This window comes from Salvelinus alpinus, chromosome 13, assembly GCF_045679555.1.
Source record: "Salvelinus alpinus chromosome 13, SLU_Salpinus.1, whole genome shotgun sequence".
Taxonomy (NCBI): Eukaryota; Metazoa; Chordata; class Actinopteri; order Salmoniformes; family Salmonidae; genus Salvelinus; species Salvelinus alpinus.
Window position 1 is genome coordinate 28,707,031 of NC_092098.1, and position 17,783 is coordinate 28,724,813.

A 17,783-nucleotide genomic window follows, 5' to 3' on the forward strand; every position below is an offset into this window, starting at 1 on the left:
CATTTTGTTGTGTTACAGCCTGAATAGATTTTTGAAAGTGAAAACATGTTACCTATATACCAATAGTGCCCCTTCTATGCGAGGCATTGGAAAACCTCTGTGGTCTTTGTGGTTGAATCTTTGTTTGAAATGTGTATATGTGGGGTAATTGTACAGATAATTGTATATGTGGGGTACAGTTAAACACTATTATTGCACACAGAGTGAGTCCATGCAGCTTCTTATGTGAATTGTTAAGCACATTTTTACTCCTGAACTTATTTAAGGCTTGCCATAACAAAGGGGTTGAATACTTATTGACTCAAAACATTTCAGCTTTTCATTGAGAATAAATTGGTCAAAAAATAAATAATCTACATAATTCCACTTTGACATTACGGGGTATAGTGTGTAGGCCAGTAACACAAAATCTCAATTCAATTGAGAAAAAGTCGAGGGTTGTGAATACTTTCTGAAGGCACGATACATACAGTACAGCATAGGGCATAATTACAGGCCTGAGTGGATGACATGTGGATTTCTCTCATTGTTCCCTGGTGTTTACCCTCACCAGATGCTGTCTGATACACAGCGACAGAGAGAAAGCCACCTCCCCCTGAGATTGTGCGGGATAAACACAGACAGGCGGCCAATTACCAATGCAGTTTGCACAGAGTGTAGAGAAAGAGAGCGAGAGAGGGGCTCAGGAAACCCTCAACGTCCATGTTTACCGGCGAGGCTTGACAGAGAAAAAGAGGCTGATGCCCTCAGGAGAAAACACATGCACACCTCCAGTTTATTTTTGTGTCCTTCCACTCTCCCAGGAAACTAACGCCACTTTACCACCCAACGGGGTAGAGAGACACGAGAGACACTGACTGAAATCCCGTTTCTCATTTCCGCTCCTCTTCCTCTCCCCTCCTCCTCCCAGGCTTCAGCCCTAATAAGGGACCCTCTAGTCTCCATGGGTGGCCTGGAGTAACCATCCAATCGTCCGGCAGTCAATAAAGCATTGTGCACTCTCTGTAACTGTTAATGAGCACTGGCTTCAGGTTTACCACACTGCCGCTCACACTCTCTGCCTCCCTCCTCTCTCCATACATTTTACTCTGTTATCAGAGAATTGCCCCTATTGATAGTCAGAGCAGCAAGCAGAGAGAGAAGATGGAACAAGGCAGAGTGCAGTATCAGGCTATCAGCCCCAATGCAATATGTCGCAGAATCCAAATAGCTTACTGTTTTAATGGCTGTGATCTTGTGGGATGAATTTCACAATTGGAACATCACTACACGGTTTTTAAGAGCCCATCATTGACGTAAACATGAAGCCTGTGGAATCAAGTTTATAGTCGTTGAATTTATTAAATGACATCAAATGCAGTGATGAATTTATTGTCTGACTTCAATTCTCCTCTCAATCTTCTGACTCACATTTTGGTTGAGTCAGGTGGTCTTGTAACAGGGCCAAAAACCATCCATCCATTGAAAGCAACAATAGATGTGAGAAAGGCCAGGGTTCAGAGGGGGATCTGCATGATCTCTTCCAACTATCTTACTGTCAATAGAGCCTCTGTCAAGGACTGAATGAAATTGCATTGTGGCTAATGCGATTATCTCTATGAAACAGCCATTAGGGGGTCAAATCTTGTTTTGTCCTCCTCACCGTTCCATTGCAGAACCCAATCAGAGACCACATACACTGACAGAGCACATAGGGCCCTATAGATACACAACAGAACCACAACAACCGACAGCTCATGAGCATGTATCAAAATGATTTAGTGGAAAGACATGGGTAGTTCTATTGTTGTAGTGACATTAAAGGGCAAATCTGTAATTTGATCGATGACAAATAAGACATTGTAGACCCAAATAAGAAAAGTGTGTTGCTAAATTAGTCTGCAACATGATTTAAACCTTAGGGTGCATCACTGGACATCTCTACAGTATTATCGCATAACAGAATTAACTTCTAACAAAACTAAATTAATTAAGTTATAAATAAACTTAAATGAATTTCATTAAGGCACAGTAGAGCTTTTGTGTTTGAGTAGAGAGCATGTAAGGTAACTTACGGCACATATAGGCCTAACACTTCCAAAACAATGTATGCCCCTGAAAAATACCAAAGGATGTTCTCCTTTTGCGTATTCAGAGAATGAAAAAGGAACATTCTCTGCCGTCGTCTTTATGAACAGCTAGCTATAGCGGTGTGCATGTGCACGTGTGCTGGTATGTGTCTACAGCTGCTCTCTGGTTACCGAGACGAGCTTGGAGTAGCTCTCAATGTATTTAGTCACGGTTGCTATCAATAACGGCCACCTGCACACGTCCTCCTGGATCCATCATACAGCCTCCTGGATATCCTTTGTGTCTACCTGAGCCACAGATGCAAATCGCCGTTTCCCTCTGGCAATTTGTTATTCACCAGACACGACGCACGCACACGCACGCACACACACACACACACACACACACACACACACACACACACACACACACACACACACACACACACACACACACACACACACACACACACACACACACACACACACACACACACACACATACACACACACACATAGGGTAAAGGGGAAATGGGGCCTAATAACTTGGATACATGCATACATGTAGAATACCTCTATATATTACTGTTTACATGTGTGAGGAGATGATGGACCATTTCTGTTTAGTTTAAGTAGTTGAAGATGAGATTGTTCTGTGTGTGTTGGGTATGTTTAGGCCTCATTCATTACCATTTCTCCACCTACAGAGAGTGGTTAGGCAGAGGTGTATAGGAATAGTTTGATACCATAGTACTCATACATTTGCTAATATGCTCTGAGTGTGTGTATACAATGTGTTTAAGTGCACAAATGCATTTGAGTAGGCGTGAGCACATGTATTATGCACAGTATATATTTCTATACATCAGCCCAACTTCTAATGTGTGTTTTTGTGCTTGAGTGTTTTCATTCTACCCTGAGAGAGGCCCTCATTGACTCCCTCTATGTCTTGTCTTGTGTCCTTCAACAGAGAAAGACTACATCAGCCTTTGTGAGCGGCAGCCAATCGGACGCACGCTCTTTCGGCAGTTCTGTGAAACCCGGGCTGAGCTGAGACGCTGTGTCAAATTTCTGGACGCTGTGGTAAGAAAGACAGACAGGCAGGATTAAAACGCTTGTGTTTGTTTTTCCTCGAGATGCACATCTTCAGAAGGACTCTGAATTGGCTTATCTAGATGTATCTAAAGTTCTCAAGTATTAGGGGAAAGTGTAGGAGGGGAGGGAAGTGTAGTAGGGAAGGGAAGTGTAGGAGGGAAGGGAAGTGTAGGAGTGAAGGGAAGTGTAGGAGGGGAGGGAAGGGTAGAAGGATAGGAGGGGAGGGAAGGGTAGAAGGGGAGGGAAGGGTAGGAAAGGAAAGGAGGGAAGGGGAGGGAAGGGTCGGAGGGGAGGTGAAGGGTTGAAGGGAAGGGTAGGAGGGGAGGGGAGGGAAGGGAAGGGTCGGAGGGGAGGTTAGTAGCTAATGGAATACAGGAACTCGTGACTTCTGGGAGAAAAGTCATTATACCACCCTCCGCTGCCCCTCCCCCCTCCTCTTCTTTCTCAGTGAATGTGCCCCGCGCTACGCTCTTGTGGAAGAATGTTTAGGTCACATTTGTGGTGTTCTTCCTACCCAGTCCCTGGGGGGGTAGAGGGGAGGGCAGTGTTGGAGGGTGAGGGGGGAGTGGGGTAGCCTACCAGGGTGTTTGTTGTTCAGAGCCCCCTCCTAATGGCTCAATGATAAACCTGAACTTCCTTTCTCCACCCTGGCTGACCACCGTGGCATTCTTCTAATATATTGTTCTGGAGCACACATATACACACATACACCACACTCACTCCTGCATGCACGCATTCACACACACTCAGTCATGACCTATCCACTTTACCTCCTTCCCTCTAACACATTATAACTGGCACACGTGTATGTTGATCTGAGGAGTGTTGTTGTAGCTAGATCCTCTGGTTTATTAACAAATGCAAAAGCCTACAAGTAGAAAAAGGCTTAATAGGAGGATGCTACTAGCACAGCGAAAATAGTCAATGGAAGTAGAATGATGAATAGATGGCTGACTTTGTGAAATAAGAGATAGCAGACAGTCTTCTCCGACTTCATAAGTAGTGAGCACGTCCTTTTACTGCACTGTCTCCTTCCTGCCTCTCACAGAGCCTGGGCTACATGAGAGAGAGCAAATGAGATTTGAACCGTCTGAACTGTCACTAACCATTATGGACAAGTTGTGCTGCGAGTCCAGCGGACGCACTTTAGAGTGAGGCTCTTAGCGTACTGTAACTCATGCTGCTGGATGGAGGGTGGAGGATGGCATGACACAAGGGCCTGATGCTGTTGTACTTGGCGATATTTAGGAATCAACAACCCAGAGAGAACTATGAATCAAAATGGTGGTTAGGAGTGGGACCCAGGTGAGTGACTCTGTAGAACTGTGCTGTAGTGTGCTGTGCTGTAGTGTACTAGGGAGGTACTTACAGTAGGCCTGGGTTGTATTCAGTAGGCATGAAACCAAAACATTTTATGATGAAATAAACAATGTTCTTATTGGTAATACCTCTTTTGATTCAAAAAGTATTTTTCTATTTCATGCCTACTACAGTGATTTGGTAACGTGGTCCTAGTACCATTAGAGGTTGTACAGAAAGTACTGTGATTGTAGGCTACTAGCTATAGTGGAAAAGGTAGAACTGACCTATTGGAGCAGATATCACTGTACAGGTGTGTGCTTGTGCATCTGTTTGAATAATGTATGTTACTGTTTCTTCCCCCCACCAGGCAGAGTATGAGGTCAGTCCAGATGAGAAGAGGAGGGAGTGTGCTCAGGAGCTCCTAGACAAGTACTTCAGCCCAAAGGTACAGTAGAATAACCTATTCTCAGGCAATGAGTGATTTGATGTCAAATATTCAATAATGTTGATGTGTGGTTTCCCAGACCCAGACTAAACCTATTCCTGGACTAAAAATCACTTTCAATTGAGATACTCCATCGAGCATGCTTTTTAATCCAGGAGTGGGCTTAATCTGGGTCTATGATGTCATATATACGTAATTCACGTTGTATTGTGTTCCATCGCCCTGTAGTCAGAGGATCACATTCCTGAGTTGGGGGAGGACATGGTGGGTCAGTTTACAGAGAGGCTGGAGCAGGAGCCCTGTAAAGAACTCTTCAATGAGTGCACCAGGTGAGTCTGTCTCTCAACACAGAAACACAGTAACAGAGAATACACTAACGTACAGTACTTACTCAGCATATGGGATGTATTCAAGATCAGAAAAGGTCGATATTTTAAGATAATTTCACCATTATTCAACAAAGGAAGTCAGTTAAGAATAAAGGGTAATTTTCAGTGAGTTTTCCTATAAACTGCCTACTGCATTGTGCAACATCCTCTGAACAGTTGTCCACACTAGGTGTGTCAATAGCATGTTGAGGGTATGTGGCTGCTGATGAATATTGTTCTAATTAATCACCCTTAGCCACTTCAATCACCCACCATTCCGTTCAGCATTGTTTCTATTTTGGAACATTCTCACAACTGTTCCAACAACACTACGACCCTGAACAGACCCTTTGTGTCATTGCTGCCTCTGGTTGTGGTTAATTAGATGTGAACTGATGTTTGGGGTATAGTAGTCAGAGAGATGGGCCCATGGCGTAGCAGCATGGTATATGTGTAGGGCATGGGGCTCTTCTTGACCATGTGACCTGACCAGGAAAAACTCTGGGCCTTAAGGAGGCCCAGTTAGTGGGCTGTCTGTTTTCTGACTGCCTTCTGTCTCTCTGTCCTCTGTTTTAGACTGATCCATGACTACCTGAGTGTGGCTCCCTTCGCAGACTACATCGACAGCATGTACTATAACCGATTCCTGCAGTGGAAGTGGCTGGAGAGGTACAGACAGACAGACAGACAGACAGACAGACAGACAGACAGACAGACAGACAGACAGACAGACAGACAGACAGACAGACAGACAGACAGACAGACAGACTTATAAGACTGAGAAAACCCCTACACAGTGCAAGTGATTAAATGTTACTGTTACTGTTACTTCACACCGCCTCCATATACAGTGCCTTCAGAAAGTAGTCAGACCCCTTGACTTTTTCCACATTTTGTTATGTTAGTCTTATTCTAAAATTGACTAAATTGTTTTTTCTCCTCATCAATCTACACACAATACCCCCAAATGACAGAACTAAAACAGGTTTGTAGAAAGTTTTTCTAATTTATAAAAAATTGAAAACAGAAATATCACATTTACATAAGTATTCAGACCCTTTACTCAGTACTTTGTTGAAGCACCTTTGGTAGTGATTACAGCATTGAGTCTTTGTGGGTATGACGCTACAAGCTTGGCACACCTGTATTTGGGGAGTTTCTCCCATTCTTCTCGGCAGATCCTCTCAAGCTATTTCAGGTTAGATGGGGAGCGTTTCTGCACAGCTATTTTCAGGTCTCTCCAGAGATGTTCGATCAGGTGCAAGTCCAAGCTCTGGCTGGGCCACTCAAGGACATTCAGAGACTTGTCCCGAAGCCACTCCTGTGTTGTCTTGGCTGTGTGCTTAGGGTCCTTGTCATGTTGGAAGGTGAACCTTCACCCCAGTCTGAGGTCCTGAGCGCTCTGGAGCAGGTTTTCATCAAGGATCTCTCTGTACTTTGCTCCGTTCATCTTTCCCTCGATCCTGACTAGTCTCCCAGTCCCTGCCGCTGAAAAGCATTCCCACAGCATGATGCTTCCACCACCATGCTTCACCGTAGAGATGGTGCCAGGTTTCCTCCAGATGTGCTGCAGAGATGGTTATCATTCTGGAAGAATCTCCCATCTCCACAGAGGAACTCTATAGCTCTATCAGAGTGACCATCGGGTTCTTGGTCACCTCCCTGACCAAGGCCTTTCTCCCCCGATTGCTCAGTTTGCCCATGCGGCCAGCTCTAGGAAGAGTTTTGGTGGTTCCAAACTTCTTCCATTTCAGAATGATGGAGGCCACTGTGTCTTGGGGACCTTCAATGCTGCAGACATGTTTTGGTACCCTTCCTCAGATCTGTTCCTCGACAAAATCATGTCTCGGAGCTCTACAGACAATTCCTTCGATCTCATGGCTTGGTTTTTGCTCTGACATGCACTGTCAACTGTGGGACCTTATATAGACAGGTGTGTTCCTTTGAAAATCATGTCCAATCAATTGAATTTACCACAGGTGGACTCCAATCAAGTTCTAGAAATATCTCAAGGATGATCAATGGAAACAGGATGCACCTGAGCTCAATTTCGAGTCTCATAGCAAAGGGTCTGAATACTTTTGTAAATAAGCTATTTCTATTTAGTTTTTTTTATACATTTGCAAACATTTCTAAAAACCTGTTTTCCCTTTGTCATTATGGGGTATTGTGTGTAGATTCCGCTCAATACGGAAGTGGTCAGATGATGCAGATTCTAAGCTACAGAACTGTTTCGCTAGCACAGACTGGAATATGTTCCAGACGACTGTGACCAACTGGCAAGTGTCTTCACTGACATTTTCAACCTGTCCCTGACCGAGTCTGTAAAACCAGCATGTTTCAAGCAGACCACCATAGTCCCTGTGCCCATGAACACTAAGGTAATCTGCCTAAATGAATCCTGACCTGTAGCACTCACGTCTGTAGCCATGAAGTGCTTTGAAAGGCTGGTCATGGCTCACATCAACACCATTATCCCAGAAACCCTAGACCCGCTCCAATTTGCATACCACCCCAACAGATCCACAGACGACGCAATCTCTGTTGTACTTCACACTGCCCTTTCCCACCTGGACAAAAGGAACACCTACGTGAGAATGCTTTTCATTGACTACAGTTCAGCGTTCAACATCATAGTGCCCTCAAAGCTCATCGCTAAGCTAAGGACCCTGGGACTAAACACCTCCCTCTGAAACTGGATCCTGGACTTCCTGACGGGCTGTCTCCAGGTGATAAGGGTAGGTAACAACAAATATGCCATGCTGATCCTCAACATGGGGGCCCCTCAGAGGTTCGTGCTCAGTCCCCTCCTATACTCCCTGTTCACCAATGACTGCATGGTCAAGCATGACTCCAACACCATCATTAAGTTTGCCGACAACACAACAGTGGTAGGCCTGATCACGGCAACGATGAGACAGGCTATAGGGAGGAGGTCAGAGACCTGGCAGTGTGGTGCCAGGATAACAACCTCTCCCTCAATGTGATCAAGACAAAGGAGATGATTGTGGACTACAGGAAAAGGAGGGCCGAGCATTCTCATCGACGGGGCTGTTGTGGAGCAGGTTGAGAGCTTCAAGTTCCTTGGTTTCCACATCACCAATTAATTATCATGGTCCACACACACACCAAGACAGTTGTGAAGAGGGCACGACAAAACCTATTCCCCCTCAGGAGACTGAAACGATTTAGCATGGGTCCTCAGATCCTCAAACAGTTCTTCAGCTGCACCATCGAGAGCATCCTGACTGGTTGCATTCCCGCCTGATATGGCAACTGTTCGGCCTCCGACCGCAAGGCACTACAGAGGGTAGTGCGTACGGCCCAGTACATCACTGGGGATAAGCTTTCTGTCATCCAGGACCTCTATATCAGGTGGTGTCAGAGAAAGTCCCTAAAAATTGCCAAAGACTCCAGCCACCCTAGTAATAGACTGTTCTCTCTGCTACCGCACGGCAAGCGGTACCGGAGTGCCAAGTTGAGGTCCAAAAGGCTTCTTAACAGCTTCTACCCCAAGCCATAAGACTCCTGAATGGCTAATCAAATGGCTGCCCGGATTATTAGCATTATTGTTGCTCTTTAATTATTATTATTATTTTTTTTTTTTTATTACTTCTGTTTATTTTTGTAAATACTTTCTTAACACTTATTTTTCTTAAAACAACATTGTTGATTAAGGGCTTGTAAGTAAGCATTTCACTGTAAGGTCTACACCTGTTGTATTCGGGGTATGTGACAAATAACATTTTATTTGATTTGCTGAGAAAATAATATTTAATCAATTTTAGAATAAGGCTGTAACGTAACAAAATGTGGAAAAAGTCAAGGGGTCTGAATACTTTCCGAAGGCACTGTACCCTCTACAACTTAGTGGGGCTGTGTCTTTGGTCACTCTGCTTAGTGTACAAAACATGAAGAAATGTGTTGGGGCAAGGTGCCAAAAGCGTTCCATGCTGGCCCATGTTGACGCCAATGCTTACCAATAACTGGGAGGTTAGTATGTCTTGGGGCTATGATCTTTGATCATGATATCCGTAATCATGGTAGTGTCCACATTAATGTAAAGTGTTGAGAAACATATTCTATTCTTATTTATAATAAAAGTGACTCCAAAATGACACTACATTATTTACCATTCATTTCTATGGGGCACAAAATAATCAGAAACACAACCAAAACAAACTGCAAATGCATTCAGCAAGATTGTAGAGTCGCAACCTTTATGTAGTTATTGCGTGCTTGGAATATGGGAACAAATACTAAACTTTTGACTACTTTATTTATAAGAATCTTTATGGGTGTCAATCATTTTTAACCCTACCTTTGAGAAAAAAATATGACTAATTAAACAAAATCACAACAACAAAAAATTCTGAGCAATTTGTATTATTATAAAATAGCATAACTTCCCAATTGTTTTGAGCATACTATATAGCTCAGTATTTAAATTATTTATTTTATACAGTCATTATTGCGCATTCCAGTTTTGGTTTTGTTCATATCCATAGTCATTGCTGTGTCCTATATGGGTCATTTAAAGACCTTTATCCCAGCAGGCCTATCATGCATGGTATGCAAATAAGTCCTTTGGGGAACAGATTTATTTATGTGAATACATGAGTCCTGGTCTCTATATTTAATACATTAGCAAACAGAACATGTCTCCACTCTCCAGCCTAGCAGAGGCAAGGCTTATGCAATGGTCTTCCTATAAGAGTCATCGGTGTGACTAAAGAGATAAGTTTAACCTTACTCTTTCATCAAGGTGTGTATCCCAAATGGCACCCTATTCCCTTTTTATAGTGCGCAACTTTTGACCAGGGCCCATAGGGCTCTAGTCAAACGAAGTGCACTATATAGGGAATAGTGTCCCATTTGGGATGCAACTTTGACTCACAGTAATGTATCCCAAATGGCACCCTATTCCCTTTTTATAGTGCGCAACTTTTGACCAGGACCCATAGGGCTCTAGTCAAACGAAGTGCACTATATAGGGAATAGTGTCCCATTTGGGATGCAACTTTGACTCACAGTAAATATGCCAACACTTTGTTAAAGGCCTTAAGAAACTAGTCCTATCTGGTCTTTGGTGTTGGGCCGAACTCAAGTCGATTTACAAGATAAGACAGAACGTATTAAACAAGAGGGTTTTATTCCCCCTATTGCTGTCCTTTGACAGAATAGTGTTTTTAAAGCAAACATTTTGTAAAAGTGACTTACAAAGTCAAATGTGTATGTTCAGATGCATTGCTGCGGTACAATCAATGTATGTCGATAAAGTTGAGCACATTTTCCCACAAGGGACAATAAAGTTGTTGTTTTGTATTGTGTTGACCCTTTTTCTGTGTTCTCACAGGCAGCCAGTCACTAAGAACACATTCCGACAGTACAGGGTATTAGGGAAGGGAGGTTTCGGTGAGGTAAGGTCTGTCTCTGTCTCTATGTCTCCTTAACTAAAGCTTCCTTTCATTTAGAATTATATTTTACAAGTGGATAATAAGAAATAAAGATAGTGGTCTCTTATAATCTTCCTCATCAGACCCTTAAAGGGATGAATTTATAAATGATCAACGAGGACCAACAAAGACCTCAGTGTGGATGTGATTTGATGGGCCCAAAACGTAATTATCAACTATGTCTTTGTGTGTTTTTGGGATACAAGTGCCATTAACTGGTGTCCTCTTGAGCTCTCCTCATGTGAAATGGCCTGAGCCATGGTCATGCCTCCATTACAGTGTATTTACTGGGCGAGAGTAGACATTGTGGTGTTCAACTATGAAAAACCTACAATATGCAGTTAACTTGCCTTCTCTATTTATCTTCTCTCTGTCTCTCTTTCATCCACTCTTCATGTCAGGTGTGTGCGTGCCAGGTGCGTGCCACAGGGAAGATGTACGCATGTAAGAAGTTGGAGAAGAAGAGGATCAAGAAGAGGAAAGGAGAGTCCATGGCCTTGAATGAGAAGCAGATTCTAGAGAAAGTCAACAGTAGGTTTGTAGTAAGTATATGAGCTACCCACTTACCTCCTACTATGTGTCACATTATGTATACTATATGTACAGCTGAAGTCGGGAGTTTACATACACTTAGGTTGGAGTCATTAAAACTCGTTTTTCAACCACTCCATACATTTCTTGTTAACAAACATCTACTTTGTGCATGACAAAAGTAATTTTTCCAACAATTGTTTACAGACAGATTATTTAACTTATAATTCACTGTATCACAATTCCAGTGGGTCAGAAGTTTACATACACTAAGTTGACAGTGCCTTTAAACAGCTTGGAAAATTCCAGAAAATTATGTCATGGCTTTAGAAGCTTCTGATAGGCTAATTGACATCATTTGAGTCAATTAGAGGTTTAACTGTGGACGTATTTCAAGGCCTACCTTCAAACTCAGTGCCTCTTTGCTTGACATCATGGGAAAATCAAAAGAAATCAGCCAAGACCTCCACAAGTCTAAATGTAGACCTCCACAAGTCTGGTTCATCCTTGGGAGCAATTTCCAAATGCCTGAAGGTACCACGTTCATCTGTACAAACAATAGTACGCAAGTATAAACACCATGGGACCACGCAGCCATCATACCGCTCAGGAAGGAGACGCGTTCTGTCTCATAGAGATGAACATACTTTGGTAAGAAAAGTGCAAATCAATCCCAGAACAACAGCAAAGGACCTTGTGAAGATGCTGGAAGAAACAGGTACAAAAGTATCTATATCCACAGTAAAACGAGTCCTATATCGACATAACCTGAAAGGCCGCTCAGCAAGGAAGAAGCCACTGCTTCAAAACCGCCATTAAAAAAAGCCAGACTACGGTTTGCAACTCCACATGGGGACAAAGATCGTACTTTTTGGAGAAATGTCCTCGTCCTTGTTATGTTTGGAGGAAAAAGGGGGAGGCTTGCAAGCCGAAGAACACCATCCCAACCGTGAAGCACGGGGGTGGCAACATCATGTTTTGGGGGTGCTTTGCTGCAGGAGGGACTGGTGCACTTCACAAAATAGATGGCATCATGAGGCAGGAAAATGATGTGGATATATTGAATCAACATCTCAAGACATCAGTCAGGAAGTTAAAGCTTGGTCGCAAATGGGTCTTCCGAAGAACAATGACCCCAAGCATACTTTCAAAGTTGTGGCAAAATGGCTTAAGGACAACAAAGTCAAGGTATTGGAGTGGCCATCACAAAGCCCTGACCTCAATCCTATAGAAAATTTGTGGGCAGAACTGAAAAGCGTGTGCGAGCAAGGAGGCCTACAAACCTGACTCAGTTACACCAGCTCTGTCAGGAGGAATGGGCCAAAATTCACCCAACTTATTGTGGGAAGCTTGTGGAAGGCTACCCAAAATGTTTGACCCAAGTTAAACAATTTAAAGTCAATGCTACCAAATACTAATTGCGTGTATGTAAACTTCTGACCCACTGGGAATGTGATGAAAGAAATAAAAGCTGAAATACATAATTCTCTCAACTTTTATTCTGACATTTCACATTCTTAACATAAAGTGGTGATCCTAACTGACCTCAGACAGGGAATTTTTACTCTGATTAAATGTCAGGAATTGTGATTTCTTTTTATTTAAATGTATTTGGCTAAGGTGTGATTTTTTTTTATTTAAATGTATTTGGCTAAGGTGTATGTAAACTTCTGACTTCAGCTGTATGTATACTGTACCAGTCACACCTACTCAATCAAGGGTTTTTCTTTATTTTTTACAATTTTCTACATTGTAGAATAATAGTGAAGACTTCAAAACTATGAAATAACACATATGGATTCATGTAGTAACCAAAAAAGTGTTAAACAAATCAAAATATATTTGATATTTAAGATTCTTCAAAGTTTTGACTGGTACTGTATGTAATATACACTGAGTGCACAAAACATTAAGAACACCTTCCTAATATTGAGTTGCTACCATACCCTGTTCAAAGGCACTTAAAATCTTTTGCCTTGCCCAATCATCCTCTGGATGGCACACACACAATCCATGTCTCAATTGTCTCATGGCTTAAAAATCTTTCTTTAACCTGTCTCCTCCTCTTCGTCTACACTGATTGAAGTAGATTTAACAAGTGACATCAATAAGGGACCATAGCTTTTCCCTGGATTCACATGGTCAGTCTGTCTTGGAAAGAGCAGGTGTTATTAATGTTTTGTATTGTAATTCAACTGAACTACATTCATATATGATGCACCACTTACTCATTTTTCCTTATATACATGTAAAGTTGACTGAACTCAATGAATTCAACTGTCGACCACAACTAAACTATCAGCTTTTGACTGCAACAATAAAAATGTTGACCATTTGAGTCTAGATGGCTCTTCCAGACTACTGTCTAATAACTCAGATCAGATCATAATAAGAAGAAGAAGAACACTATTAATTAAAAGATAACATCAGGGTTTGATTCAGTTGGGTTTGTTTTCATTTCAAGTGACCCCACACATAATTTCGACATATTTTAGTTGTTCAAATAAATGGTCCAATGTGCTTGCCAAAAGTGGCCAAATGTTAATTCTGTTTCCCACAAATGCTACTCTCCTTCTCCCACCTCATAGCTTTGTTAATTGTGTATATTAGAAGTAGTAGAAATATGATTTTCAAACTGGTCTCTTAGGCAAGTGTCCTATTCATTAGCGCACACCATAGCAGAATGAGCGAAACATTTCGCAACAAAATACAAAAAAAAACACTTCTTATTGAACAAGTTCAGGTAATCCCTCCACATTTTAGTCAGTTTTGTTTTGTTTTCATCTGTTTGGTGCCTAATGAATACGACCATGTTGTCTGTGTGTCTTGAAGGTGAGTCTAGCGTACGCATATGAGACAAAGGACGCTCTGTGTCTAGTGCTGACTCTGATGAACGGGGGAGACCTCAAGTTCCACATCTACCACATGGGAGAGGCCGGCTTCGAGGAGAAGAGGGCTGTGTTCTACTCTGCAGAGCTGGCCTGTGGCCTGGAGGACCTGCACAGAGAGAGGATCGTCTACAGGTGAGGCTACACACAGGCACACTCACACACAGGACACTCACACACAGGAACAGACACACACACAGAAATACACACACACACACACACACACACACACACACACACACACACATACATACAGGAACAAACACGCACACAGAAATGCGCACACACACACACACAAGGCTGTTCTGATAGAATGGTTCAGCGGGTACTCGACTTCCTGCGTACAAGGCTACAGGAACTTTATGGAGCATATTTAGTGTTTACACAATTATCAGCTTACAGAGTGGATGGAGAGAGAGATAGATAGGAGGGAGTGAGAGATTGGGAGAACGATAGATGGCAAGACGTTGGGAGAGAGAAAGAGAGACGGAAGACAAAGAGCAGAGAGCTTTCAAAGTTTTGTAAATCTGTCTGTCAGCTGCTCACAAGGCTGATGGAAGAGATAGAAGTTAGTTATTGGTTTTATAACTCCTGGTATTGCTGTCTTTTTCCAGGGACCTGAAGCCTGAAAACATACTATTGGATGACCATGGTGAGTAAAGATAGAGATGGAAATAATATGAATGCCCACTATACAAGTAAATAAATGTTTTATGGACCATCCCTGGTCCTGGAGACCACCCCATGGTCCTGGAACAATGCTATTGGTCCAGTCGATCACTACTTTAAAACACTTGATTAAACTAATCAAGTTCTTGATGATTAATTGAAAAATATATCAGGTGTGTTAGTGATGGGCTGGAACAAAAGCCTACACACACTATAGCTCTCTGTAACCAGAGTTGGTACAGTAACTACTGCCTTACTGCATGTGTGAACCGAGGCTGTTGTTCTGTAATTCACCAATAGAGGGAGTACATTGTCTATCAAAAGACCTCTCTCAAGACCGGAGGGCTCCTGCTTTCTTTCAAAGTTGTCAGTGAAGCCTGCGGCCACTGAGTAGTGCTCTTTAGCAAACAACATAAGGTTTCCAAGGTATCTGGCTTTCATAAGATCTGATTTACTCAAGGATGCCATGATATACATAGTCTGTGGTCCAGACTCCAGACTGGAGATAGCATGTTATATGACATATGGTTGAGTGTCACAGCGTTGAAGTGTGTTATATGTAATACTGTATGTCTTGTTTTGTTGCATCGTGATTGGCCATATCCATTGATATGCATAATCTGTGGGGATAGCATGTCATATGACAAAAGGTTAAGTGGCACAGCGTTGAGGTGTGTTATATGTAATGTGTTTGTGATACTGTATGTATGTTGTTTCATGTCATATTCGGATATCTCGATTGAGATGCATCTTTTGTGAGGATAGCATGTGATATAACATAAGGTTAACTGTTTCAGCATTAGGTCGTGGTGTACTGTAACGGTGCGTGTTGTGCCGTGTTCCTTTAGGTCATATCCGGATATCAGACCTGGGCTTGGCAGTCCACGTTCCCGAGGAAGAGACCATCAAGGGTCGGGTGGGCACTGTAGGGTACATGGGTAAGCACCATTCAGCAAAAGATATTCAACACTTTTTTTCAAATACTGTTACTGTACTGTATAATGAACAGTACAAATGTAAATGGTACTTTCATTATTTGTAATCATGTCTCTGGGTGTACATGTGTCTACGTGTGTATACACGTGCATGTGTGTCTGTGTGCCGATCATCCTAATGTGTGTGTGTGTGTGTGTGTGTGTGTGTGTGTGTGTGTGTGTGTGTGTGTGTGTGTGTGTGTGTGTGTGTGTGTGTGTGTGTGTGTGTGTGTGTGTGTGTGTGTGTGTGTGTGTGTGTGTGTGTGTGTGTGTGTGTGTGTGTCAGCTCCAGAGGTGGTGAAGAATGAGCGCTACACATTCAGCCCAGACTGGTGGGCGCTGGGCTGTCTGCTGTATGAGATGATCGAGGGCCAGTCTCCCTTCCAGCAGCGCAAGAAGAAGATCAAACGTGAGGACGTGGAGAGGCTGGTCAGAGACGTGGAGGAGGAGTACTCAGACAAGTTCTCAGAGGACGCCAAGTCCCTCTGCAAAATGGTACCTGACTACAGTACCTCCTCATATTGTACACAACATGGGATCATGCTTTGTTGTCGATTAGCACAGGCATTTGCTTTGCATATCAAAATATATCTTATGGGTAATAATTTATTTGTGAAGGCAGCGTCATGTTTTCAAGAGATTTGCATTCATGACGTACATGCATGAAGGACGCTTTTATTCAGGTTTTCTATGGCTTGTTATATCATAAGCAAAGAAGGTTATCTGTCATGATTTTAAAACTAACTCCAAACACATACAGCAGATCAGTGCATAATTCAACAGTATAACAGCATAACATATTTACTTTGTTGCTTAGTAACACTGCTGTCACTCTCTCATGTCTCTGCCCAGCTGCTGGCCAAAGAGCCCAGTGAGAGGCTGGGCTGCCAGGGGGAGGGGGCTACGGAGGTGAAGGCCCACCCCATCTTCCGATCCATCAACTTCAAGAGGCTGAAAGCTGGCAGGCTGAAGGCCCCCTTCACCCCTGATGTAAGGACACACACTGTGTGATCCAATCTGTTTACTGTACAGATGTCATCATCCCTAATGCATCATTTGGATAGATTCCAAGAGTGACACATCCAAGAATATCACTGTGTAGTGACGCTGTCATGACATGAAACATCTAGCGTGTTGGTCTTTCTATGGTAGTCTTCTCGTATAGGATGAATCAGCTGCCTCCACTTGTTGATGTTATAGTGTATGTGCACGGATGTGTTTATATGCCATATGTCCTGATTAATCCCCTCGAGAGTAGTTAAGAAGGCATTGTCAGAGCACAAGCACATGATTACATAAATGTACAGTGCATGCAACACAGGATGTACAGCAGACATACATTGTTGTTTGCTTCCCCAGCCCCAGGCCATTTACTGTAAGGACGTGCTGGACATCGAGCAGTTCTCCACGGTCAAGGGGGTGGAGTTGGAGCCCAAAGATGACTCATTCTACTGTAAAGTGTCCACAGGCAGCGTGTCCATCCCCTGGCAGATGGAGGTCAGAGGTCACACAATAACACACGCACCAAAAGGAAGCAACCTGTACTCAATCTTTTCATCTATGAACCTGTTTCACATCACGTAACGTCCTGGACAAGTCAATTAATTGTAACTTGTCTCATGCAATATGAAGACACTCAGTATGCAGACGCTAGACACTATCCCCCAGGTATACAACCGAGCAATATTTAGGAAAGTCCCAATATAGAGGCACTAGGTCAAGCCACAAAGACCCATATTTACTAAGGAGGTCAGAAAATATGTTTTTGTAGGCTAATGGGGTCGTAGTCCAGAGAATACTGCAGGCTACTACTGTCTGTAGCAGTTCAGACAGACAGACGGACACTGGGTCAATTGAGATAGCAGTGGGTTATAAAAGCAACTTGTGATTTGTATCAAAACAGCTGCTTTGGCACCAAGAAGACACAGGGCTCTGGTTAAAAGTAGTGCACTGTATAGGGCCATTTGGGACACAGCCTTAGAAAGTATCAAATTAAGTCTTCTGAAT

General features: G+C 42.9%; 1 protein-coding gene across 3 annotated transcripts in view; it reads left to right on the top strand.

Moving 5' to 3' along the window:
• The window catches only part of LOC139537492 (G protein-coupled receptor kinase 6-like), a 42,239-nt gene that overhangs the window by 17,924 nt on the left and 6,532 nt on the right, over nt 1-17,783 (top strand). Inside the window, exons 3-14 of one of the 3 annotated variants that reach the window (XM_071338861.1) lie at nt 3,019-3,131; nt 4,813-4,890; nt 5,119-5,219; nt 5,835-5,927; nt 10,615-10,678; nt 11,116-11,256; nt 14,078-14,268; nt 14,748-14,785; nt 15,651-15,740; nt 16,063-16,271; nt 16,629-16,766; nt 17,136-17,273. In XM_071338861.1, coding sequence (XP_071194962.1) covers nt 3,019-3,131; nt 4,813-4,890; nt 5,119-5,219; nt 5,835-5,927; nt 10,615-10,678; nt 11,116-11,256; nt 14,078-14,268; nt 14,748-14,785; nt 15,651-15,740; nt 16,063-16,271; nt 16,629-16,766; nt 17,136-17,273 — 1,394 coding nt within the window. Of the gene's footprint in view, nt 1-3,018; nt 3,132-4,812; nt 4,891-5,118; nt 5,220-5,832; nt 5,928-10,614; nt 10,679-11,115; nt 11,257-14,077; nt 14,269-14,747; nt 14,786-15,650; nt 15,741-16,062; nt 16,272-16,628; nt 16,767-17,135; nt 17,274-17,783 lie in introns of those variants that run through there. The other 2 variants (XM_071338862.1, XM_071338863.1) reach the window with 2 other exon arrangements.